Source organism: Dasypus novemcinctus, chromosome 2, assembly GCF_030445035.2.
Source record: "Dasypus novemcinctus isolate mDasNov1 chromosome 2, mDasNov1.1.hap2, whole genome shotgun sequence".
NCBI classification, from domain to species: Eukaryota; Metazoa; Chordata; class Mammalia; order Cingulata; family Dasypodidae; genus Dasypus; species Dasypus novemcinctus.
In genome coordinates this window covers 80,976,631-81,003,617 of record NC_080674.1, presented here as the reverse complement: position 1 = coordinate 81,003,617, position 26,987 = coordinate 80,976,631, and the positions used below count along the sequence as shown (strand labels likewise).

Sequence of the window (26,987 nt, the reverse complement as noted above, 5' to 3'; positions counted from 1 at the left end):
AATTGGTCCAATTCCTTTATACATCTTCCCTAAGTAAGCTCTTTAATACTATGGGTTAAAGCCAGTTTAAGAGTTTTATTATTATACTCCTTTAGAATTATGCTAACTCCTCTCTCCTTAAAAGACTCATAAAAATAACTGGAAATCCTATTCACAAGTAAAAGTGTATAGTGAGGGTATATTTTTTTTTTCTTTTTTTAAAATTTATTTCTCTCCCCTTTCCTCCCCCACCATTGTCTGCTCTCTGTGTCCATTCACTGTGTGTTCTTCTGTATCTGCCTGCACTCTTGTCAACGGCCCTGGGAATCTGTATCTCTTTTTGTTGCGTCATCTTGCTGTGTCAGCTCTGTGTGTGTGCAGCGCCACTCCTGGGCAGGCTGCACTTTTTTCAAGCCAGGTAGCTCTCCTTATAGAGCGCACTCCTTATGCGCTCCATCTACGTGAGGGACACCCCTGTGTGGCACAGCACTCCTTGCGCACATCAGCACTGCGCATGGGCAGCTCACCACACAGATCAGGAGACCCTGGGTTTGAACCTTGGACCTCCCATGTGGTAGGCGGATGCTCTATTCATTGAGCCAAATCCGCTTCCCCTATATTTTCTTTTTAAACATAAAAGTCATTCAGAACTGTATGTGCTAGATATCTTCTACTGGGAACGCCAATATTGGCTTTAAAAATACAAAATTTAATTTCATTTGTGATTCACAAACTGGCTATCCAGGCAATTTCTAAAACAAAATCTGATAAAGTCTATACTTTTACGGCCATATAGCTTTCTGTAATTATGTAGCTTTTCAGAATGACAACTTTGAAGAACAATTTACAGTGTTCATAAACATGAAATCTAGAGCCAGACTGCTGGATTCAAATCCCAGCTATGCCGCTTTTATCTGAATTAACGAGGTACTTAACCACTGTGTGCTTTTTTCCTCAAAAAATGGACAACAGTACCTACTCATAAGGTATTGTGAGACTTAAACAAATCAATACTTATAAAGCCGTGGAACGTGCCTAACTACACGATAAGTGGTGAATAATCCTAGCTAGTGATATTTTTGTAACATGTGGAGATTTTCACTATAATAATATATATTAACATGCAATGTTGTCTGTATAAGATTTAGATAAACCAAAATAAGGCCATTTGATTTAGCTTTAAAAATCCATTAAAAAGAGATTTTCTGAAGAAATGTAGCTTGATTTCACCTGAAACTTAACAATGGCAGGAATAAAACAACAAAAAGATGGATAAAATTAAAAGAAATATATAAAATTTTTTAAATTGGGCTGGTTGCACAGGTCCCAGAAAACCAAACTGTAGGGCACACTGCCAATACAATTTTAATACAAGATACATTGTTATATAGTTCTCACAAATGCAAAATTTCTTTTAAAATAATTGAGACGTACTTACTTCCTTCCTCGGAATAATGGGGAAGCTGAGGTCTGTATTGGACTGACATTTCCATATGTCAACTGCTGTAATGACACAGCTCTAGACAAACTATCAAAAACAAAGAATAGTAAAAGCATACATTTTTTTCACCAAAATAAAAATTTCATAAAAACTAAGTATTCCATTAATCAAAAGATATGATGGCATTTTTTTTTACTTCAAATAAAACATAGTTACTTCAAATAGATCCTATAAAACAAACATTTCAAACAGAAAAAGAAATCTGCAAATGATAAAGGCCAAAACATCAGCATACTCACTCAGCATTCTGAAAGTTGAATTGTGCATCTATAAGCTGCTGATGTGAATAAAGAGTTGGTGACAGGGCAAAGAAGCTATTATGTTGTTGATGGTTTGGACTGAAGGGCGGGCGACCCAAAATTGAGGAGTTTGGGAACATGCTCCTATTCACTAAAAGTGCACATGCATTCTTCTACCTGAAAAAATTTTAAAAGACAATATAAAATTATTAGAGCTATAAGACATTGAACTCTTTGATGACTGTAGGTAACAAGAAAACTTAGTAATAATAAATTCTAAACTGGATTATACACATATGATTATTTATATGACAGTAAAATATATGCAAGTTTCTAACATTTTGATGAATTTACCATAATAAATTTACCCTAAAATCACAGTCCTTTGGAAAATCAAGTTAAATTTTTCTGTTTTTCTGTATTATCACACACTCTAAGAATAAAAAGGAAACCATCCAAGAGAGACATTTAATGAACTCCTACAGATTCTTACATTTATTCTCTATCTAATTTATTGAAAATTCTAATTCACCATATGACAACCTGATTCCTAGGACTTGCATCTTACAGATCTGATCAAACAAGGGAAGGAAACTGTATCACCTAATAACTATTTATAAAATTCTGACATCCCCCAGAAGTCTATATAATTTATATAAAGGACTTTCATAAAAAGCAGGTTGTTTCACAGGAATGGAGAATATCTGTATACAAAGCAATCAGAACCCCAGAACCTTTCAGAACACCAGAACCAGGCAGGAGACAGGACATATATTCTTTGTAAGAACTAATCCAGAGAGACTGTAGATTTACAAACGATAGTGTAAAGTACCAAACTGAAAACAAGTATCTCTCTTAGCTCACAGAAAACTACATACATAGGCTTACACTCTTACCTGGACACCCCTTGTCAAAGCAGGCAATTAGAAAACTCTTCTCCAAAGAGAGAGAGAGAGAAGCTGCATAATATAGTGACAAAGAACCAATAACATATCAACAGAGGAAAAGTCAAGCTGGCTGTCTCATTAACCTACAATGAAGTCTGCTAGTCAACAGGGTTCACCTATGCACACAGACCTTCTAATTAGATTTCTATTACCTCACACTTAAACATCCACAGATCACCAGAAGAAAAAAATAAAGGCCTGGGAATATGGAGTGGGTGTAACTCAGTGGTTGAGTGCCTACTTCACATGTACAAGGTCCTGGGTTCAATCCCTCGTACCTCGTACCTCTAAAAAAGAAAAAAGAAAAAAAAAACCAAGGACAAATGAAAATTTAAAAAAAAAAAAACACTAATTGAAAAGATACTGTATGCAGAAAACATGAAAAGTATAGTACTCAAAAAGAAAGAGCTATATAAAAATACAAAATTGAAAGCAAAAATATCCAATGAACATTAAAAAATAACATTGAGGAAATCCCTTAGAAACCTTAGAAAGAAAAAAAAAAAGGAAAAATTGGAGGGAGCATGGGAGAAGCAGGACAACAAGATGGAAAATATGAGAATGAAACTTTGTAGTCCAACATCCAACATTATGATAGAAGTTCCAGAAAGAACAGAAAAAATATAGAGGAGGGAATTACCGAATAAGTAAAAGAAGAACATGTCCAAGACTGAAGGACACCAAACCCCAGAGTGAGAGGACTCACTGAGTACAAAGCACAATAAAAAGGATACACATCTAGACATGTTATGGTGAAATTTCAGAATAGTAGGGAAAAAGAAGTTGATAAAATATTTCAGAAGCTTCCGATATTGTTTATATTGCTATAAACAAAAGACTAGGAATCAAAAATGACTTTCGACTTCTGAATAGCAACAATGGAAACCATAAGACAGTAGACTTTAAGTAAGGCTCTAAGAGAAATGCTTTTCAAGCTATAATTCTATATCTAGCTACACTATCAATGTAAGGAAGAATTAAATTATTTTTAGACATGTAAGGTACCAAAAAGAAAAGAAAGTCTGGGATCTAGGAAAAGGAATAACCAACATAGGATAGAAACAAGAGTTTTTGTTTAGAAATGTACAAATATAGACAGGGAGGATGAGAGGGTGAGTAAAAGTGCTAACTACTCCTCATTTTTAGTAGGAGAAAATTTTTAAAAAGTGATAAAAGCATTTTTTTAGAGCTATGAGGAAAATATCGCCTAAACAGTTATAAGAATTGCAGTAGTTACCTCTGGGGATTGAGAATGGATGGCTGCAAAACTGGAGCAGGAGACAATGAGGAAAAAAAAGAAAGATCTGGGAAGAAACAAACAAATTATTCATACAAACTATGTTGTTTTTGGTGGGTTTTTTTTTGTTACTGTTGTTTTTCCCATTTCTATAAGATAAATTCTCCTAAATTGGCTATATATAGTGAGATTCAGCACTCCACAGTTATAATAGATTGTGGACAAGAGTCTTCGGCTACCGTAAGATCTTATTTCAACTGAATTTCTAAATTGGACGAGAAACAAGGTATTACCTCTGGAAAACAAGAGTTGTCAACATTCTTCAGCAGACCCTTACCTCTTGTTATAGGAAATTTTTTTAAAAATCGACCCTATCATATCTGCTGAACCATACTCCCTGATATTCAATGCTCAGATGAAATGGACAAATATTTTGAACAAAGCAGCATTTCAGAGAAGCCTTTATTAATTCCAAGCTGTCAGATTTAAGACTGGTAACTAAAGCTTTGATTTACCCTTTGCCCAGGCTTTTTTTTATTCTGCTTCCTTGGCTTTTTTTTATTCTGCTTCCCTGACCCCGGCTTAACAAAACAAAATTCCCATTCCAAAGGATTCATGAGAAAACGACATTAAATACAATTCATTGTAATGAATTTTGCTTGACATTTCATTCTGGTGGAATACAGATACTATAGATCTGATCAAGAAAAAAAAATGATAATAAACCAATTAAAAAACAAAACTAAAAAAATATATAGATCTGATCAAAAGGGAAAAATTTGTATTCAGAAAAACTAGAACTAACATCTTCTATTTTAGTATTTATTTAAATCAGCTCATAGTTAAAATTCCAGATACTTCATACCTATAAATAATATGGCTATTTTTCTTCTGGATCCAAATAAGGTCAAAAACTCATGCATTCAGACTTGAAGACCAAAATGATATAAAAGTTGAGACTTCACCTTTTATGATCCAAAATAAAAATAAGTAAAAGATGTCCTGTGGCCTGCCCCAATCAACATAGTAGAATAGACATTCCAGAGCTCTGTCCACCCCCCGCCCCTCAAAGAAGCTTTGAACCAGAAGAACTGGGAGGGGAATCCGACTTTGGCCCAGTGGTTAGGGTGTCGGTCTACCACATGGGAGGTCCGCGGTTCAAGCCCCGGGCCTCCTTGGCCCGTGTGGAGCTGGCCCATGCACAGTGCTGATGCGCGCAAGGAGTGCCGTGCCACACAGGGGTGTCCCCCGCGTAGGGGAGCCCCACGCACAAGGAGTGCACCCATAGGGAGAGCCGCCCAGCGCAAAGGAGGGAGCAGCCTACCGAGGACGGGGGAGAGGAGGGGAATTAAATAAATAAATAAATAAATAAATCTTTAAAAAAAAAAAAAGAAGAACTGGGAGAAGCACCTTTCTCAAAATTTCAGAGAACCATTAAAGAATTGTAAAAACTGGGTGTATTAGTTAGCCAAAGAGGTGCTGATGCAAAATACCAGAAATCTGTTGGTTTTTATAAAAGTTATTTATTTGGGGTAGAAGATTACTGTTACCAGGCCATAAAGCCTAAGTTACTTCCCTCACCAAAGTCTATTGCCATGTGTTGGGGCAAGATGGCTGCCAATGTCAGCCAAGAGTTCAGGCTTCTTAGGTTCCACTCTCCCAGGGCTCCTCTCTGGCTCACCTGCCACGTTCTCTCCACAAGGCCAGCTGCAGACAATCAGGTGAACGGTTCTCTCTCTCTCCCCAGGGTTTCTGCTGTGCTAAGGGGCCGTCTCTATTCCTCTGTGTTCTTCTCCTGTGTGTTCACTTCCTGGGCTCCAGCTTAAAACTTCCAACTCTGTCCTTTGCCATGTCTTTTCTCTGTGAGTCCCCACCCACCAAGGGGCAGGAACTTAATGCCCTACTGACATGGCCCAATCAAAGTTCTCATCATAATTTAATCAATTAAATGAAATACCTCTGACAGACCAGTTTACAAACATAATCCAGTAACTATTTTTGGAATTCATAAACAATGCCAAACTGCTACAATGGGCAAGCTCCAATAAAGAAAAAGTCATCCTAAAGAATTGGTAGAATCTCTGGAGCCCTTGGTGGTCCTACCCCATCCCCTCACCAGTGTAGCACAGAGCCCACCTGCACTGCCAGTGCAAGTACTTGATCTCAGCTCCAGAGGAAGCAAAGTAACCCTTGTTCATACACTGGGAGCATGTATGTTTGGCCCTATCTGTCCAGTGGCAGCCTGAAAGCCCGAAACAGGATACTCATTACGGGCTCACCATCCCAAAACTTGTCCTGCACATAGAAAGCAGCTAAAAGAGCTCTCCCAGAACATTACGGGAGAGCAATCAAGTTATGGCTACCTGGGGCAAAGGGATTGCCTACTATGGGACATATAGTATAGAACCCAGAACCATGAGAAGACACTGTTTCCTAAGGAGAGAATACATTCGTATCTGTGTAAACAGGGGAATTTCTAGGGCTACACATGTGTGTCCAAGAAAAGATGCAGGCAAAGAATGGGCCAGGGAAAACTCTATGCTTCTGGCCACAGCTCCTCTCCAAACTCACTGTATGGCTAAGCAATAAAGCTGAATACTTACACAGGCCAATCTGCAATGACTGGGAGAGATGGGTTTTTTTTCCCTTTCCTTCAATTTTTTATTTTTGTTGAATTTCTGACATTCAAAGAAATCTCTGCCATAATACTAGCTGAATATAAGCTTAAGGAACAGATGCCTCAGAGTCTGAAATCCAGTGATAACACACGAAAGTATCAAAATGTGCATTTTCAACAAAAGATTACAAAACATATAAAGAAACAGGAAGTGAGGACCCAGGTAAGGAAAAGATTAAAGCATTAGAAACCATCAATCAGGAGGATCAGATGTAGGATATTCCCAGCAAAGACTCTTAAAAAATGGTCCTATATACGCTCAAAGTGTTAACAGAAAACATGGACAAAGATCTAAAGGAAATCAAGAAAACAACAGAGGAACACAAAAAGAACATCAATAGAGAGACAGAAATTATTAAAAGGAACCATACAGCACTTAAGACCACAGTAACAGAAATTAAAAACTCAGAGCAGGGTTTTTAACCAGGGGTCCATGAGCCTTAACTGAAATTCAAAAAAAACCACATTATTCTTGTGGGAATAATTCATTAAATAAAACACAGTATAGTGTGGACTTAGTAAGGGGTCTGTGGTTTTCACCTGACTGGCAAAGGGGTCCACAGAACAAAAAAGGTCAAGAAGCCCTGCCCTGAAGGGATTCACTAGTACATTGGCGCTGCCAGACAAAAGGATCCATGAACCTGAAAGATAATGAAAGGAAGAGTGAAGAAAAATGAACAGAGCTTGAGGAACCTGTGGGACAACATCAAGCGTATTAATACACGCGCTGGGGGAGTACCAGAAGGAGAAGAAAGAAAGAGGCAAAAAGAATATTCCCAGATAACCATCAGAGGTTTTTAAGAGTCCTTCTAAAACTTATCCGTCAGGTTCTCCTCAGTGTGACTCTCAGCTCTGAAGTTTGGCTCATAACCAAGCCAGCCTTCAAAGTGTGGAGGAAGACCATTCGCAGGGAATTTAACCAAAGGTATTCAATGCTCCCCAACACAGGTATACTGGATGACAATCCAGAGATAAGGAAGAAAACCAAAGGCCGATGAATTTTAATTCCTCTTCATACATTTTTTCTAACAGATTTCAACATTAATTTTGATGAAGATAAAAATGACACAAAAACAATAGTCCACCATAAACAATATAATGGATGAAATTTTAAACAGAATATTGAGTTTCACAGAATAAAATCCACTAAATTCCTCCACAAAATTTTATATTCTGAAAGAAAGGCTTCTTCACTAAGTAGGAAATGTTCTGTATACATTATTCCATATTAACTGTGGTAGCAGGTGTGACAAATTTTATGATAGATAAATAAAATCCAGATATAACCAGAATCCTATTTTTCTTTGCTTCAAAGCTATCAGTTTCTCAATCTGTACTTGAATATAAAATAGAGTAATCTAGGTAAATTTTGAATGGTTTCCACTGCACTGATTCTTTACTGAAAGTAAGAACCTTAAAGACCGCTTCCTGGCTAAGGCTGACCCAATGGGAAGTTATCCATTAATTTGTAAATCAGACATGTGGTAACAAAATAGCCTACAATATAATTCCTAGTAATACACTACTTGGTCCTGTAAATTAGAGCCTGGAATTTCTTTCCTAATCTTGACTACTATCCCAACAAATAAAGAGAACTCTCAAAGTTACGTAATTCCTTCATCAGGACATGGAAACCAGAATCCACCTAGTACAAAACCCAGAACTGTATGGCTAGACTCTCCACTTTGTCCAAATGCCTTTAATCCTCTAAACCCACCTCTTTTCTTCACAATGCAAAAAGTCCAATCCCTAAATCCTCCTTACCCACTGCCAAAATTCAGATGTAGGTTTTGAAATGAATATTCCTTTTTATTAAGGCTAAAACTCCAAACAAATATTTTAAAAATAATCTAGTCACATGAGTTCCAAGTGGACATTTCTTAAATGACCGATAAATTGCCTATTTCACATAAACCTATCTCATATATTTCCAGATCAGATATAATAGGAACTACTTAAACCACCAATGCTATCACTGACTATTAATCAGTACATAATAAGAGCCTTGTGGCTATTAATCAAAAGCCTTGTGGCACTGAACCATACAAAATGGTGTGTTCTAAAATATTGTGTTACCTGCAATGCAAACACACAAACTCAGTGATCAGTTATGATCTCTTTCCTCACAAAATTGTACACCACACATTTTTAACAAGTTGCCAATTCAGCTTGCGTTTTACCATTTCTCTGTTTTTTCTCTGCTGACCCCATTAGCATACGAAAACTAAATAATTATTTTAAACAAAGAGCTGAGAAGGGAAAACAAAACAGGGAACTTGGATTATCCAGAAGTTGTGAGACTCATAAGGCCCTTGTGTTCTTGTCTAGATATAAGAATAGCCTAACTACAAAGCCAAATGGGAAAAGGGGTATACAACTATCTGATAGAGAGCCTTACCCTGTGCATTTTCCTGTAAAGTGAAAACGGAGACAATACCATGCCCGTTTAACTAATAATATTAAAGACAAATGCCTTTTTAATTTGTTAATTAAACAAGATATTTACCTTAGCTCTTCACCACCCTGTGAAACACCAGTAGAGGTCCCAAAACAATCTTCCTCTTTTGGTCCTGGACGAACGGCAGGGCGGGGTGTAGTGGAGTGAGTTCGCGAAAAAGAGAACACAACGAAGAGACGTCAGCGATCCTAATATTCTTCAAAAATATTCATCAGCCTAGTGGGGGAAGACCACAAGTCCAGGATAACTAACTGGAACCTCCTATGCAAAGCAAAACACTACATTTCAGAAAAAGTTACCCACGCCCCACCCCCGACCAGGGCCTTACAGGGTCGCGTCCCTCTCTGAAAGCCCCTAAACTCACAGGTGTCCTTGGGGAAAGGGTAGGCAGGGCTTATCGGCACTGCACGCCCAGGGGCTCCACCGCCGGGGCAGCAACGGCGGAGAGCTCCCGGTCACAGCTTCACCCGCACCAAAAGGGGCAGTCGTCCGCGGGACAGCTAGGCCGGCTTCACTTGCGATCCGTTCTGGGAGCGACTGCCAGCGGAGGTAAGAGACCGGGAGAGGCAAGATCCGTAAGGGTGTGGGACGTTGGGAACGGTGGCAAGAAGCGGAAGACCAAAAAGTCGCCGAAAACGCGGCGTAGAACGCCCTGTCAGAGGTACCGGAAGATCCTCGTGACCCCGGATAGAAAGAGCCTGCGAGGAACGAGAGGTCACACTTCCGCCCACGGCCTTCCCCACCCCCTTCTGCGAGCGCGATGGTTGAATGCGCAGGCGCACGAGTGCGGGTGAGGACTTGGTGGCTCTGGATGCTGATCCGTTGCGAGCGCGGTTGGGAAGGGGCCAGGAGTGCCCGGTGACTGGATCAGGCAATAAATGGAAGGCTGGCCAACTGCACGAGTTCACATTTTTTACAGGTCCTTCGTGTCTCAGCCCCTTGACTCGTCCACGGAGATGCTGTTCTTGAACGAGTTCTCCCTCACTCTTCTCCACCAGATCAGTATTAGGCTTTGTTTCTCGCCTCCACTGAACTTGGGGGAGAAAACTAACATTCATAAATATTTATTGATGTTTCTTCTTGAGTGAACTTTGGTAGTTTGAAAATATCTAAACTGTTGAATTTATTAATGTAAAGCTGTTAACAATATTCCTTTATTCTTTTAATATCTGCTGAGTCTGTTTAACCTCTCATTCCTGATTTTGGCCATTTATGCCATCTTTTTTTTTTTTTTTTTTTCCTTGATCTATCTGGCAAAAGGCTTACCAATTTTACTGAGCTCAAAATAGAGGTTTTTCTCTACTTTTCTGTTTTCTATGTCATTGATTTTTTTTACTCATGTTAATGATTTGCTTTCTTCTGCTTGTTTTGAATTATTTGCTTTTCTTTTTCTAGTTTCCTATATTGGAAACTGAGGTCATTGATTTGAGAAATTTCCTCACTTGTAGTATAGATATTTAGTTGGATCAGTGTCTTAAGTATTAGGTTAGCTGCATCCCACACATTTTGAAATGTTTCCATTTTCCTTCATTTCAAAATACTTTCTAATTTACCTATTGGTTTCTTCTTTGACCCATCGATTATCTGTAAGGTGTTATTTAGTTTCCAAATTTTGAAGAATTTTCCAAATATCTTAGTCACTGATTTCCATTTTAATAACACTGTGGTCAAAGAATATATACTGCATGATTTAAATCCTTTTAAATTTATTATGACTTGTTTTACAGCCCAGAATATGGACTGCTATGTAAATGTTTCATGTGCATTTAAAATGAATGTGTATTTTGCAATTGTTGAGTAAAATGTAAATTTCAGTCACACCACGTTGGTTAATATTATTGCTCATCTTCTAATTCTTACTGATTTTTTTCTACTTTATTAACAAGAGAGGACTATTGAAATCTCTGACTATAATTGCAGTTCTAACAGTTTATGCTTCATGTACTTTGAAGCTTCGCTATTAGTTGCATAAACATTTAGAGTTGTGTATTGTATAGTGATTGTAAATGATCCCCTTTTTTTCTGGTAATAGTCTTTGCTTTGAAGTGTACTTTGTCTGATATTAATATAGCCAATCCAGCTTTCTTTTGTATAGTGTTAACATAGTATATTTTTTAAGGAAGAAATAATTTCAATTCTACATAAAGTCCTCCAGGAAATTGAAGAGGAGGAAATACCAGCTTGTTATATGAGTATTACAGTGATACCCAAGTTCAAGACAATGCACAAAAAGCAAACTACAGACTAGTTTCCCAATAAACATAGATGCAAAAGTTACCAACAAAATTTTAGCTATTCCACGATATATAAAGAGGATAACACATTATGACCAACTGGGGGCTTATCCCAGAAATGCCAGGTTGAATTAATGTTGGAAAATCAACCAATGTAATCCACCAAATTAACAAAGATTGGAAAGAAAATAAAAACACCCCATGTGATTATCTCAATATGTACAGCAAAATTACTGGACAAAATCTAACATCTATTCCTAGAAAAGGAAGGGAACTTCCTCAACCTGATAGAGAGCATCTCTAAGAAGCATCAGAGGGAAGCGGATGTTGTTCAAGTGATTGGGCTCCCATCTACCATATAGGAGGCCCAGGGTTTGATTCCTGGGGCATCCTGGTGAAGGTGAGCCGGCCAATGCAGGAATGCTGGCTCACGCAGAGTGCTGGTCTGGGTGCAGGAGTACTGGCCCATACAAAGAACTGGTCTGTGCAGAGAACTGGTGTAGCAAGATGATGCAACAAAAAGACACAGAGAGACAATAAGAGATGCAGCAGGCGGCGGACTTGGCCCACTGGTTAGGGTGTCCATCTACCACATGGGAGGTCCGTGGTTCAAACCCCGGGCCGCTGGACCCATGTGCAGCTGGCCCATGCGCAGTGCTGATGTGTGCAAGGAATGCCGTGCCACGCAGGGGTGTCCCCTGCATAGGGGAGCCCCACGCACAAGGAGTGCGCCCCATGAGGAGAGCCGCCCAGCGCAAAAGAAAGTGCAGCCTGCCCAGGAATGGTGCCACACACATGGAGAGCTGACACAGCAAGATGGTGCAACAAAAAGAAACACAGATTCCCGTGCTGCTGATAATAACAGAAGCAGACAAAGAAGACGCAGCAAACAGACACAGAGAACAGACAACCAGGGTGGCGGGGGAAGGGGAGAGAAATAAATAAATCTTAAAAAAAAAAGAGAGAGATGCAGCAGACTAGGGAGCTGAAGTGGCACAAGAGATTGAGCACCTCTCTCCCACTCCAGAAAGTCCCAGGAACAGTTCCTGGTGCCACCTAAAGAGAAGACAAGCAGACACAAGAACACACAGCGAATGGACACAGAAAGCAGATAGCAAGTGCAATAAAACAACGGGGAGGGGGAGAAATAAATCTTTTTTAAAAAAGCATCAGACTTAATGTTAGAGAGCTTAATGCTTTTTATCCTAAAATCAGTGTGGTGGATTGAATTGTGTACTCCCAGAAAAAACTATGTTCATTATCTTAATCCCATTCATGTGGGTGTGAACCTATTGTAAATAAAACCTCTTGACGTTATTTTTAGTGAAATTGTAACCAACTGAATCAGAATCTTAATCCCATTACTGGAGGCCTTTTAGGAAAAAAGCCATGGTGAGGAGACATAAACTGGAAGTCAAAGGAATTCAGAAGAGAAAAGAGAACATCACAGTATGATGGCAAAGCCAGAAAACAAGAGTTGCTGACCAACCAGACCGCTACCAACCCAATGAAGACACAAGCCTTTTGCACTCCGAAACCATGAGCCAGTAAACTCTTATTATTAAGCCAACCCATTGTGTGGTATTTGTTCAGCATTGTACTGGGAGTTTTAGTATAGTAAGGCAAGAAAAAATATAAAAGACATCCAAAATGGAAAGGAACAACTGAAACTGTCTTTATACACTGAGGACATGGTCAACTATGTGGAAAACCCAACAGGATATAAAAAAAAGCTACTGGAGGGAAGCAGATGTGGCTCAGGCAATTGAGCACCTGCTTTCCACATGGGAGGCCCTAGTTTGGTCCCCAGTGCCTCCTAAAAACAAACAAACAACAAGCAACCAAACAAAAAACCAACTTAGGGGAGCCGGTATAGCTCAGTGTGAGTGCTGGCCTCCCACATACAAGGTCCCAGGTTCAATCAATGGCCCCAGTACCTAAAAAAAAAGGTACTGGAACTAATGAGATCAGCAAGACCACAGGATATAAAATCAATATACAAAACTTAATTGTATTTGTGTTGTACTAGTAATGAACAATCTGAAATTAAAATTTTAAAATGCCATTTACAATAGCATAAAAAATATAAAAATACATAAGAATAGATTTGATAGAAGATGCACAAGACCTGCACACTGAAAACTATAAAATGCACTGAAATTTAACATGAAGTAAAGAAATAGAAAAAATAGGCTCTGTTTATAGGTCAGAGGAAAATTTTGTAAAAACATCAATTCTCCCAAATTAATCTATAGAATCAATGCAATACCAAATCAAAATACCAGCAAGCATTTTGTAATAATTGATAAAAAGCGATCTAAAATTTGTGTGGAAATGCACAGGACTCAGAATAACCAAACAACTTTGAACAAGAACAAAGTTGGAGACTTACACTACCCAATTTTGAGACTTATTATAAAGCTACAGTAATCCCAATAGTGTGGAATTGGTGTAAAGAGAGACAAACAGATCGATGAAATAGAATAGAGTACAAGAAGAAACCTATATATATATAGTCAACTGATTTTTAACAAAAGCCAAAGGAAATTTAGTGGGAAAAAAGGTAAACTTTTCAGCTAGTAATGCTGGAACAATTGGATAACCATAGGCAAAAAAAAAAGAGTGAGAAATGAAGAAGGGGAAGAGAAGGGAGGGGAACTCATAGCATATGTAAAAAGTAACTCAAAGTGAATCATAAACCTACATATAAAACTTAAAACTTCTGGAAGAAAACACAAGAAAATATTTGTGATCTTGGGTTAAGCAAAGATGTCTTATATATGACACCAAAAACACTATCCTTAAAAGAAATTAACTGTAAAATTAAGTCCTTCTTCTATTCAAAAAAACACCATTAAGGGAATGAAAACACTAGCCACAAACAGAAGAAGATATTTTCAAATCATATACTGACTAAAGAACTTATATCCAGAATGTTTATTTTAAAACCTCTCATGACTCAATAATAAGAAAATAACCCAATAAACAAATGGGTTAAAACCTTGAATAGACACTTCACCAAAGAAGCCATGTGGATGGTGAATAAGCACCTGGAAAGATGCTCAATACCATTAGTCTTCAGAGAAATGCAAACTAAAACCACAGTGAAATACCACTACCTAATATAATGATAAAATTAAAAAGACTGACCCTACCAAATATTGGCAAGAATGTGGAGTAACTGGAACTCTTATACACTGGTGATAGGAATGTAAAATGGTTCAACTGCTTTGGAAAACATTTCAGCAGTTTCTTAAAAAGTTAAACATATCTTTACATGTGATTCAGCCATTCCACTCCTAGGTATTTACCCAAGAGAAATAAAAGCATATGTCCACACAAAGACTTCATGCAAATATTCATAGCAACTTTATTTGTAATAGTAAAAACTGTAAACAACACAAATGTCCATCAATGGATGAACAGATAATTTGTGGTATATCTGTACAATGGACTACTACTCAGAATAAAAAGAAATTAACTTGATACATGCAGCAACATGGGTGAATCTCAAAATAATTATGCTGTGTGAAAACAATCATACATAAAACGGTATGAATTACATAAAATTTCAGAAAATGCAAGCTACTCTACAGTGAGAAAAAGCATTTTTGTGTTAGCCTGGAAGAGGATGGAAGGGCGGAGGGCAGAGAATGACAGGAAGGAAGATAACAAAGGAGAACAAGGAAACTTTTGAAAGTGAAACTCATGTTCATTATCTTGATTGTTGTGATATTTCTTGGGCATATTCATATATCATATGTCAATTTTACTTCAGTAAAGCTGCAAAAAGATTTTCTAAAAAAACAAAACTCTATTGGTCCATCCTGTACTTCAAATAAATATTGTACATACATGATTTTGTAACATCCCACAGTAGTCATTTGGAAATCCTGGTTCACTGATATGCACATCTTCCAAATGTTGACATGTTTCATCCTATAGTGCCAAGAAAACATGTGTATTACCATCACTATACTACCAGTCTTATCAGAGGATTCTTTAACTATTGGTTTAACTATTTCCAGTACTGTCAGTTGTTTCCCTTGAGCTGACATTTTACTTTACTTATTGTTTTTAAATGTCTACCACGTACCTAAATCTAAATCATCAGTTTGTCAGCAGGTCATTTTATCAAGTCTTTCAGAAAATGGTGTTCCATGATAAAACCAGCTAGTTCAGCTTGGAACTCAAAAAAAATCCCACGTGCTTTTCCTTGAGACAATTATAGTTCTCTCATATGCAGAAGTGCTTTATGAACACTTCTCATTTTTTCATACAGAATATTTTAAAAGATATGTGCTCAAGAATTAAAATTTAATAAAATTAATTTTCACTACTTCACCAAGGACATTCTTAAGTAAATCTGAATTTTTTTTAGCTTCAAGTGAATGGTAGCGAAGAATACAAGGATTACTGATTTGTGCCAGTCATGTTCCACTGGAGGTGATTTTGCCTTCCCCGCCCTCCCCAGGACATTCAGCAATGTCTGGAGACATTTTTAGTTGTCACATCTTGGGCAGGGGGTGCAGCTAGTATCTAATCAGTAGAAACCAGAGATGCTGTTAAACATCCCACAGGGCACAGGACAGCCCCACAAAACAAAATATGTCAATTATGCCAAAGTTGAAAAATGTGGTATATACATACAATAGAATACTATTCAGCTGTAAGAAGAAATGAAATCAGGATGCATATGAAAACATGGATGAACCTTGAGCATGTTATGTTTTGTGAAATAAGCCAGACCAAAAAGGACAAATATCGTATGGTCTCACTGATAAGAACTAAATACAATGAGTAAGCTCACAGGGGTGAGCTTACTATAGACTGTAGGTTACTAGGAAATAGAATGTGGGTTGAGAATGGGCGCTGATGCTTAATGTATGTAGAATTTTCAGTAAGGTTTACTGTAAAAGTGTAGAAATGAATAAAGTTGTTGGTAACACATAGTGGGTGTAACCAACACTGCTGATTTATAAATGTGATTGTGGCTGAAAGGGGTATTCTGTGGATGTAAATGTCAATAGAAAGGAAACTAGAGAATAATCCAGGGACTGTATAACAGTGATTTCAATGGTGGATAAAGATTGTTGTTAATAGTATAAATGTAATGTTCTTCTTTTACAAAATGTTAAGAATATGGTGCTACGTGGGGAAATTTTAACTAATGTAACTTATGAATGATAGTAACCAGTTATATTGTAATATTTTTGCAGCAATGACAAAGAAGATATTATCAATTCTGAGGAACAAGTGTGGTAAAAGAGGGTATGGAATTTTTCCTTTTGAAGTAATGAAAACGTTCTAAAATTGAATGAGGTGACAACAGCACATCTCCGTGATAAAATCAGAGCCACTGAGTGTACACTTTGAAGGGTTGTACAAAGCCTAGGACTGTATAACACAATGAATCCTGTGGTAGAAGATGGGCTGTGATCAACAGAACAAATATGTGAACACTCTCTCATGAATGATAACATACACAATACTAATACAAGGTGTTAATAATCGGGTGGGTTGGGGAGAAAAATAACACCAAATGAAAGAGATGGGATATAGTTAGCAGTAATATTTTGACGATGCTCTTTCATAATCTGTAACAAATGTTCCACAACAAGGTTTTAGTGGTGGGGTGATATATGGGAGCCCTTTATGATGATATGCATGTTTGTTTTGTAAGTTCACAGTTTTTACTATACTCCTATTATTTATGTATGTTCATGTATAAATAATATACATATATTGTATAATACATATTTATACCTCAATAAATTATTTAAATTAAAAAAAACATGTCAAAGAAGAGAAACCTTAATTTGTGCTAAGGTACCAGAAGTTTTATGCATCATTACTATGATATATATTTTTTTCAAATACCATGTAATTCACCCTTTGAAAATTCAGTGGTGTTTAGTATATTCACAAGGTTGTGCAACCATCATCATTCTCTAATCCCAAAACATTTTCATCACCCACAAATGAAACCTTGTACTTAACAGTCATTCATCACCCCTGCCCCCTCCCCAGTAGCCCCTGGTGAAAATCTATTATCTGTCTCCATGACTTTGCCTATTCTAGAAATTTAATATAAATGGATTCATAAAACATGTGGCGTTTTGTGTCTATTTTCACTTAATATAATGTTTCAAAGTTTATCCATGTTGTAGCATGCATCATTTTTTCATTCCTTTTTATGGTTGAATAATATTTCATTGTATAGATATACTACATTTTGTTTATTCATCAGTTGGTGGACGTTTGGGTTTTTCTTCTTTTTAGCTATTATGAATAATGCTGCTATAAACAATCATGAACCAGTTTCTGTGTGAATATGTGTTTTCAAGGTTATGTAGAGGTTAATAAATTCTAGGGAAATGAAATAGAATCAAGTCAATATCACAAATACTTCTTTACAAAATTGATCATAAGGATATGATTCACATTTACTCTCCTTGAGCTTGTTTCCTTCCCAGAAAGGTTTTCATTCACTCATTCATTCATTCAGTCAGTCAATCAGTCAATCAGTATTTATTGAGCATTTACTATCTATCAGATTGTATTCTAGGTAGATAGACGAAGAATGCCACCATTTTGAGAAACAGGTGGCAGTAATGAAAGCCTAAACAGAAGAGAAAAGGAACCCAAAGTTCAAGACAACAAGCACTGTGTGAACAAGTTTAATCAGCAACAAGAGCTAAAAAAATGTTACCCAGGAACATAGTCTCTCATTCAAAAGAGCTGGAAGAAAAGTGGATTTATTTTACAGAACAGTAATTCTTATAGGTATTAGAATTTTATTGCTTCAGTTTCTAAATCTTTCCATTTGTATTCTTCCTAGCTCTCTTCCCTTACAATTTCTTCTTAAGGAAGCTCTGCTCAGAGAATTTTTCAGGGTGATACTAACCAGATGGCTTTTTCTAATCTTCCCCAGAAACATGCAAAGTAGGGTTTGAAACTAACACTGCCACCTACAAATAAGTACTTTGAAAAGAAAAAAAAACCTGAAATACCAATCATCTGAGTAGATGGCCAAGCTGCCAGAAATCTAAGAATAGGGCTTTGAAATGGGGCTTGTGGTTTACAGAAAATAGAAATAGGTTAAAATAAAATAAAAAAGGGAAAATAAGTTCAAAGTCTTGCCATCATTCAAAAAGAAAAAGTCTTTTACCTATGTATTTTATCTCCAAATTAGCTATACACAGGCCACGGATGGCATTCCAATCATGAGATCCTTGGGCAAGGTACTTAATACCTCCACATCTCACTTTCCTTATCTGCATGGGAATAATAACAACCTCTGTTGCAAGGATTAAATTCTTAGTATCTATTCAGAATGATTGAACCTCAATTTAGATACCTATTTCATCTTTTCCTGAGTATTGTCATGTTTAGCCTTTACCACTACTAATAGCCAGGACTCCTTTCCCTCCCACTAACACCTATCCCAAAAGGAACTTACCCACCCCTTTGTTCCTAGATGAAACTTGAGAATATGTATAGAAGCACTTAGTAATAAGTATTCTGATTCACCCTCCAATGTGTACTTGAACACCTTATTGCTATCTTATTTTGCTTGGTTTTTTTGTTTTGTTTTGTTTTTGATGTACCAGGGCTGGGGATTGAACTGGGATCTTATATGTGGGAAGCCAGTGAAAACCACTGAGCCACATCCACTCCCTTATCATAAGTTTTTAGAATTTGAGTTTTAACCGTTACAGAATTCATCAGGTATTCCAAATTCTAAACACATAACAGACGTAGACATTTGGTGTTAAAAGTACTTACTAACATTAGAGACTAGCCTATTTTAGATGTGTTTTACACACTAGGCAACAACTTGATGTTTTGGGGAAGTGATGAATAGAACTGAGAGATAAAAGAGAGAAGGGATGCCTGCATACATCAGATTGGTCCAGTGCCTAGTTGGTGGTGCCACTCTGATGAATAATGGTTATTCTTCATCAAATCAATCTGAATACCATCCAGTGCTTTATTCAGCACTTTATTCAGCATCTGGAAAGTAGATTTAAAGTGATAAGTATATAATGCAAGGAAGTGATAAAAAAAAAAAACAGGTTAAAGTTGAACTCATAAAGAAATCTGTAGAATGACATCCCTGTCAAATTTTTAAAAATATGCTACTACCAAGTACTGATGGGAATGTGGAAAAATGGGAACACAAATACTTCTTGTGGGAGTGTAAATTATTTAAAACCACTTTGAAAAATGCTATGGCATTTCCATTATAATAAAGTTGAGTGTTTTCATACCTTGCAAATCAACAGTTCTACTCCTAGGCTTATATCCTAAAGAAATGTGGTTCCATGAGATGTGTACAATTACATTAATGTCGGCATTGTTTAAAATAGTAAAAAGCTTGTGACTCTAGTGTTCATTGACAATAACCAAACAAATAAGTTATGGTTTACTCATAAAATGGGATATAACACAGCAGTGAAAATTACAGCTACATATGTCAACATGGATGAATGTCATAAATATATATGTTGTGACAAAAAGAAAAATTAGTTGCAGGGTAAAAGCACTATTTGATTCCTTTTATATAAAGTTCAAAAACACAAAACCAAAGAATTTGTTTAAGGATACATCCATATGTTATAAAACTATAAATAAAAAGGGAATGGAAAAAAACAAAAAGTAAGGGAGTGATAAATACAAATTTCAGGGCAATAGATACCCATGCAGAAAGGGGGAAAGGAGAGGGATGAGACAGTAGAAGAATATAATGTGGTAGTATTCTATTTCTTAAGCTGGGGTGTGGGTACCTGGATGTTCATTTGTTGTTATTATTTATGCCTTTAATATATGTTGTAATTAATGATAAAATGAAATGCTTAAAAATAGGAAATTATACATCCTAAGAGATTTTTAGTTAGCCTGTGATTTAAAAGTTTTACAAACATCCAAAATTCACTCCAGTGATCTGAAAATAACTTCAAGCCTGATGAGATTGGATTCTTATGAATATAATCAATTTTACAGTTGTTCCTTGGTAACAATTTCCCATTCTTCTGTGGCAAAAAAACTTGATTTCTGTGTACTTAAATTCTAAAAGTTTTGTTCCCTTAACATTAACCTGGTAGGTTTGTCAAAATCCAGTTGACTGTATAGGTGAGGGTTTATTCCCAGGTTCTCAATTCTGTTCCACTGATGGATGTGTCTATCTTTATGTCAGTACCATACTGTTTTGACCACTGTAGCTTCTTTGTAATATGTTTCAAGGTCAGGCAGTGAACTTCCTGCCATGTTGCTCTTCTTTTTTAGAATGCTTTTGGCTTTTTGGGTGCACCTTCCCTTTGAATTTGGTAATTGCCTTTTCTAATTCTGTAAAGTAAGCTGTTGGGATTTTGATTGGTATTGCACTGAATCTATAAATCAGAATGGGTAAGATTGACATCTTCACAATATTTATTCTTCCAATCCATAAACATGGATTGTCTTTCCATTTGTTTAGGTCTTTTAAAGTTCTTTTAGCATTGTTTTGTAGTTTTCTGCATATAGGTCCTGTACTTCTTTGGCTAAATTAATTCCTAGGTATTTGAGTCTTTTTGTTGTATTTAAAATGGATTTTTTTCCACGATTTCCTCCTCAGACTGTTCATTGCTAGTGTACAAAAACATTACTGATTTGTGCCTGTTGATCTTGTATCCTGCTACTTTGCTGAACTCATTTATTTGCTCAAGTATCTTTGTCATGGATACCCTAGGATTTTCTAAGTACAGGATCATGACATGTGCAAACAGTGAGAATTTTACTTTCTCTTTTCCTATTTGGATGCTTTTAATTTTTTTCTTATCTAATTGCCTTAGCGAGAAATTTTGCTGCAATATTGAAAAACAATAGTGACAATAATTATCCTTGCCTTGTTCCTGATCTTAAAGGGGAAGATTTCAACCTTTCCCCCATTGACAATGCTGTTGGCTATGGGTTTTTCATACATGCCTTTTATCGTATTAAAAAAGTTTCCTTCTATTCCTATTTTTTGAAGTGTTTTTATCAAAAAAAGATACTGGATTTTGTCGAATGCCTTTTCGTCATTGATTGAGATGATCATGTGTTTTTTATCCTTCGGTTTGTTATTGTGGTGTATTACATTGATCGATTTTTCTTATGTTGAACCAGCCCTGCATACTAAGAATAAATCCCACTTGGTTGTGATATATAAGTCTTTTGATATTCTGTTGGATTTGATTTGCAAGTATCTTGTTGAGAATTTTTGCATCTATGTTCATTAGAGAGCTTTGTCTAGTTTTCTTTTTTTGTAGTATCTTTATCTGGCTTTGGTATTAGGGTGATGTTGGTTTTATAAAATGCATTGGGTAATTTTCCCTCCTCTTCAATTTTTTTGGAGGAGTTTAAACAGGATTGGTGTTAATTCTTTTAGAAATGCTTGGTAGAATTCACCTGTGAAGCCATCTGGTTCTGGACTTTTCTTTGCTGGGAGATTTTTTATAACGACCTCCATCTCCTTAAATGTGATTGGTGTGTTACTTTCTTGTATTTCTTATAGCATCAGTGTAGGTTGGTTGTGCATTTCTAGGAATTCGTCCATTTCATCTAGGTTGTCTAGTTTGTTGGCATACAGTTTCTCATAATATCCTCTTATGATTCTTTTTTTTTCTGTGGGGTCAATTGTAACTCTCCGCCCTTTCATTTTGATTGTATTTGTTTGCATGTTCTCCCTTTTTTTCTTTGTTAGTCTAGCTAGGGTTTTGTCAATTTTATGTCTCAAAGAACCAGCTTTTGGTTTTTCTTGACTTTCTCTGCCTGGTTTTTTTTTGTTCTCAATTTCATTTATTTCTGCTCTAGTTTTTATTATTTCTTTCCTTCTGCTTGCTTTGGGAATGGTTTTCTGCTCTTTTCCTAGTATCTCTAGTTATTCTGTTAAATCTTTGACTTTAGCTCTTTCTTCTTTTTTAATATAGGCATTTAGGGCTATAAATTTCCCTCTCAAGACTACCTTCACTGTATCCCATAATTTTTGATATGTTGTGTTCTCATTTTCATTTGTCTCTATATATTTACTGATTTCATTTGCAATTTCTTCTTTGGCCCACTGATTATTTAGAAGTGTGTTGTTCAGCTGCCACACATTTGCACATTTTCTTTTTTTTCCTGTCTATTATTGATTTCCAGTTTCATCACAATTTGACCAGAGAAGGTGCTTTCTATCATTTTAATCTTTTCATATATATATATTTTAAAGATTTTATTTATTTATTTAATGCCCCCCCCCCCGGTTGTCATTTCTCTGTGTCTATTTGCTGCATCTTGTTTCTTTGTCCGCTTCTGTTGTCGTCAGCAGCAGGGGAAGTGTGGGCGGCGCCATTCCTGGGCAGTCTGCACTTTCTTTCGCGCTGGGTGGCTCTCCTTACGGGGCGCACTCCTTGTGCGTGGGGCTCCCCTACGCGGGGACACCCCTGCGTGGCAGGGCACTCCTTGCGCGCATCAGCACTGCGCATGGGCCAGCTCCACACGGGTCAAGGAGTCCCGGGGTTTGAACCGCCGACCTCCCATGTGGTAGACGGACGCCCTACCCACTGGGCCAAGTCTGTTTCCCTTTTTATATTTATTGAGAGCTGCATTGTGCCCTAACATGTGGTCTATCCTGAAGAAAGATCCATGTGCACTTGAGAAGAAGGTATAACCTGCTGAGTTAGAATACAGTGTTCTTTGTATGTGTTAGGTCTAACTTATTTATCATATTGTTCAAGTTCTCTGTTTCCTTGTTGATCTTCTGTCTAGTTGTTCTATCTAATGATGTGAGTGGGGTGTTGATGTCTCCAATGATTATTGTACAAGTGTCTGTTTCTCCCTTCAGTTTTGCCAGAGTTTGTCTCATGTATTTTGGGTCACCCTGGTTAGGTGCATAGATATTTATGACATTTATATCTTTCTGGTGGATTATCCCTTTTATAAATATATATTGGCCTTCTGTATCTCTTATAATTTTTTTCATTTAAAGTCAGTTTCATCTAATATTAGTATAGCTACCCCTGCTCTTTTCTTGTTACTATTCACGTGGAGTGTCTTTTTCTAACCTTTCACTTTCAGGCGATTTGTTTCCCTAGGTCTAAGATGAGTTTCTTGTAAGCAGCATATGGATGGCTCATGTTTTTTTAATCCATTGAGTCAACCTATATCTTTTGACTGGGGAGTGTAGCAATTTGATATGGTTATGAATTCCAAAAATAGATACTGGATTATGTTTGTAATCTGATCTGTACCTGGGCATGATTAGGTTATGATTAGGGCTTGAGTAGGCCACATCATTAAGGTGTTGAGTCCCCACCCATCAAGGGGTGGGGACTCACAGATAAAAGACATGGGATAGGATAGAGTTGGGGCATTTCTGATATTGGCGTTTTGATGTTGGAGTTTGATGCTGAAGTCTTAAGCTGGAGTCCCAGGAATTCAGCACACAGAGGAAAGTGAAGCAAGCCCTGGGAATCCAGGACCTGAGCCAGGAGAATAACACAGAGGAATAGAGATGGCTCCTTAGACATGGCAGAAACCCCAGGGAGAGAGAGCCATTCACCTGATAGTCTACAGCTGACCATGTGGAGAGAGACAAAGTCTAGAGAGCCTCATAGTATACAGCTGATCTTGTGGAGAAAACAGAGGAACTGGGCCTAGAAGACCCAGGAAGCCTGAAACCTCACAGAGGTTGGCAGCCATCTTGCTCCAAAACGTGAAAACAGGCTTTGGTGAGGAAAGTAACTTATGCTTTATGGTCTGGTATCGTAAGCTCCTACCCCAAATAAATACTCTTTATAAAAACCAACCAATTTCTGGTATTTTCAGCTGCGCCCCTTTGGCTGACTAATACAAGGAGTTTAATCCATTCACATTCAATGTTATTACTGTAAATGCACTATTTACTTCCTCCTTTTTATTCTTTGGTTTTCATATGTCATATCTTATTTTTGTCTGTCTTTTTAATCTTTTGGTTATCTTTTCTGCTATTCTTTTATATTCTCTTTCTAGTCTGTCTCTCCTTTCTTTTTCTTTCAGGTTCTAAGGTTTCCTTTAATATTTCCTACAATGGTGGATTCTTTTTTGCAAATGCTCTTAGTTTCTGTTTGTTAATACTTTATACTCATCTTCATATTTGGAAGGCAGTCTTGCTGGATAAAGAATTCTTGGCTGGCAGTATTTTCTCTTTCAGTATCCTAGTTGTATCATACCACTGTCTTCTCACCTCCATGATTTCTGATGAGAAATCTGTGCTAAGTCTTACTGGGCATCCTTGTAAGTGATGGTTTGCTTCTCCCTTGCTGCTCTGAGTATTTTCTCTTTATAGTTGACATTCTGAGTAGTATGTGTCTTGGAGTAGGTCTATTTGGATTTATTCTGATTGGGGTACAGTGTGTGTCTTGGACATGTAATGGGTGTTGGGAACTTTTCAGCTATGATTTCCTCAAATACTCTTTCTGCCCCTTTTTCCTTCTCTTCTCCTTCTGGAACTCCCATGACACATATTTTGTTACAGTTCGTGTTGTCATTCAACTCTCTGAGCCCCTGCTCAATTTTTTCCATTCTTTTCTCTTTTCAATTTTAACTCTTCTGTCTTTGGTATCACTTATTCTTTCTTCAGTCTTTTCTAGTCTGTTCTTGTATGCCTCAAATGTGTTTTTGATCTCACTTATTGTGTCATTCATTTCCATGAGCTCTGTTCCTTTCCTGTTCAGATTTCAAATTCTTCTTTGCATTTGCTCAATGTCTTCTTTTGATGTCCTTTATCTCTTTTGACCATATTGTCTTTCAACTCATTAATTTGATTTTCAAAATTTGTGCACATCTCACTGATTAGGTCTCTCAAATTCTGTATCTTTTCTGGGGCTTTGATGTATTCTTTTTCTTGGGCCATGTCGTCTATTTTCTTAGTATGGCTTGTAACTTTTTGCTGATATCTAGGCATCTGATTAGGATGTAATTTACTCAGATGCTCAATTTCTTTCTCTTTTGAAGGGATTTAGTGGCAAGTGGCTGTGTATTACCAATGCTCTTTGATTCTTGGCTCAACCTGGATTGTTAGGATAGTCCTACTGGTTGCTCAGAACTGGGCACTGGACCCAGTAATTGGTTGAAGAGTTGCTTCTTAGGGCCTTGGGGAGGAAGGGAGGCTATTGAGGCCAGAAAAAGCTTCTCCTACTTATTTTTAATTTTCTTGAGTGCACTTCCTTGGTCTGCCAGCTGATGACACTCTTTGGCAGCTGTCAGTTCAGTGCCTGGTTGAAGTGTATTTGTTGCAATACAGACTGAATCAATGTGATAGATCCTCCTTTCTGGAGGCTATGAACCTTGTAATTCAAATCTTCTCTGAGATAGTTCTCCAGCATTCTCTGGCAGTCCCCTCCCTTTTCCCAGGTTGGAAATATTTCCACTCCCTTCTGAATCCTCAGCAATTGGTTAGTCCATTAGTAGAGGAGGAGATTGGGCGAGTTGTATATCTTTATTCCCTTGCCCACTCCAAGGCAAACAATGGTGCAGCCCCATCCAGCCTGGAAGGGCTCCTGGGACATAGCAGACCAAATTTGTGTGTCAGAAGCAGAGTCAGTCATAGGCTGTGTCCCTCTCTCTCCACTTTCCTGGGGAGGTAGATCCTTGGAGCCCCCTTTGACTGTAGTTGCAGGCCCAGAGCCCCGAGAATTCTAAAGTGTCTTTCGTGTCGGGGATGGTGCCAGCAGCAGTAGCTGCTGGCTTCAACTCACAGTTCTGTTATCGCGATCTTGCTCCTTTGTCCCTCCCCTCTGGGTGGTGTTCAGCCTTTGCCTTGTGTCCTAAACCCTAGAAGTCCTTTTTCTAGGCTGTTTCAGGTGTCTCTTTATATTTTTCTGGAGAAGAAGAGAGTCCCGTGTCTTTCTAGTCCACCATCTTCCCAAAAGTATCCTAATTTTTTAAATTGTTCTTTCTTTGTGGAAATGGTTTCCAGCAGAAATTTTCAGTTCTGGTGATGGAACTGTAGAAAAAGTGAAACAGCCTAATTAAGTAGTGGTTCCTAACTAGAAGTTTTATACAAAAAATAATACGCTATGGTAAAACTTATAATTTGAAGATTTTTGGAAGTGCCAAGGTATGTACCCCAAGAATGAAGAAAGAATGGATTATAGAAAGAAGTTTTTCTGAATGGCTCTGCTAAAAAGCAGTAAATCTCTTGACATACCAACTCATATGCTCTGTGCTTCAGCAAGATCCCCATCTTAGAAATGTACATTTTAGGACATTGGACTTAATGACATTAGCCAAAGAGTTCTCACTGTTATGATTCCTATACCCTGAGACAGCAAAAAGCATGCAAACATACCCATGTCATGGGTGTCCCAGAAGGAGAAGAGAAGGGAAAAGGGGCAGAAGGAATATTTGAAGTAATAATGATAGAAAATTTCCCAACCCTTTTGAAGGACATAGATATCCATGTCCAAGAAGCACAACATACTCCCATCCAAAAAAATCCAAATAGACCAACTCTGAGACACATACTCATCAAAATGTCAAATGCCAAAGACAAAGAGAGAATTCTGAGAACAGCAAGAGAAAAGCAATGCATAGCATATAAGGGGGGAAGCAGATTTGGTCCAACAGTTAGGGCATCTGCCTACCACATGGGAGGTCTGCGGTTCAAACCCCAGGCCTCCTGACCCATATGATGTGCTGGCCCATGTGCAGTGCTGATGCATGCAAGGAGTGC

The 26,987-nt window shown here is 37.5% G+C and overlaps 1 protein-coding gene across 9 annotated transcripts in view; it reads right to left on the bottom strand.

The window, feature by feature from the left end:
* The window catches only part of TENT2 (terminal nucleotidyltransferase 2), a 66,041-nt gene extending 56,250 nt beyond the window's left edge, over positions 1-9,791 (bottom strand). For 2 of the 9 annotated variants that reach the window (XM_058275373.2, XM_058275384.2), the window contains exons 1-5: positions 9,403-9,733; positions 9,087-9,254; positions 3,904-3,970; positions 1,720-1,896; positions 1,418-1,507 (exon numbers count right to left, since the gene is read on the bottom strand). In XM_058275373.2, the coding sequence (XP_058131356.1) occupies positions 1,418-1,507; positions 1,720-1,859 (230 nt within the window). In that variant the 5' untranslated portion in view covers positions 1,860-1,896; positions 3,904-3,970; positions 9,087-9,254; positions 9,403-9,733. Of the gene's footprint in view, positions 1-1,417; positions 1,508-1,719; positions 1,897-3,903; positions 3,971-9,086; positions 9,300-9,402 lie in introns of all 9 variants that reach the window. The other 7 variants (XM_058275386.2, XM_058275378.2, XM_058275380.1 and 4 more) reach the window with 7 other exon arrangements.
* Positions 9,792-26,987: the final 17,196 nt, after the last annotated feature.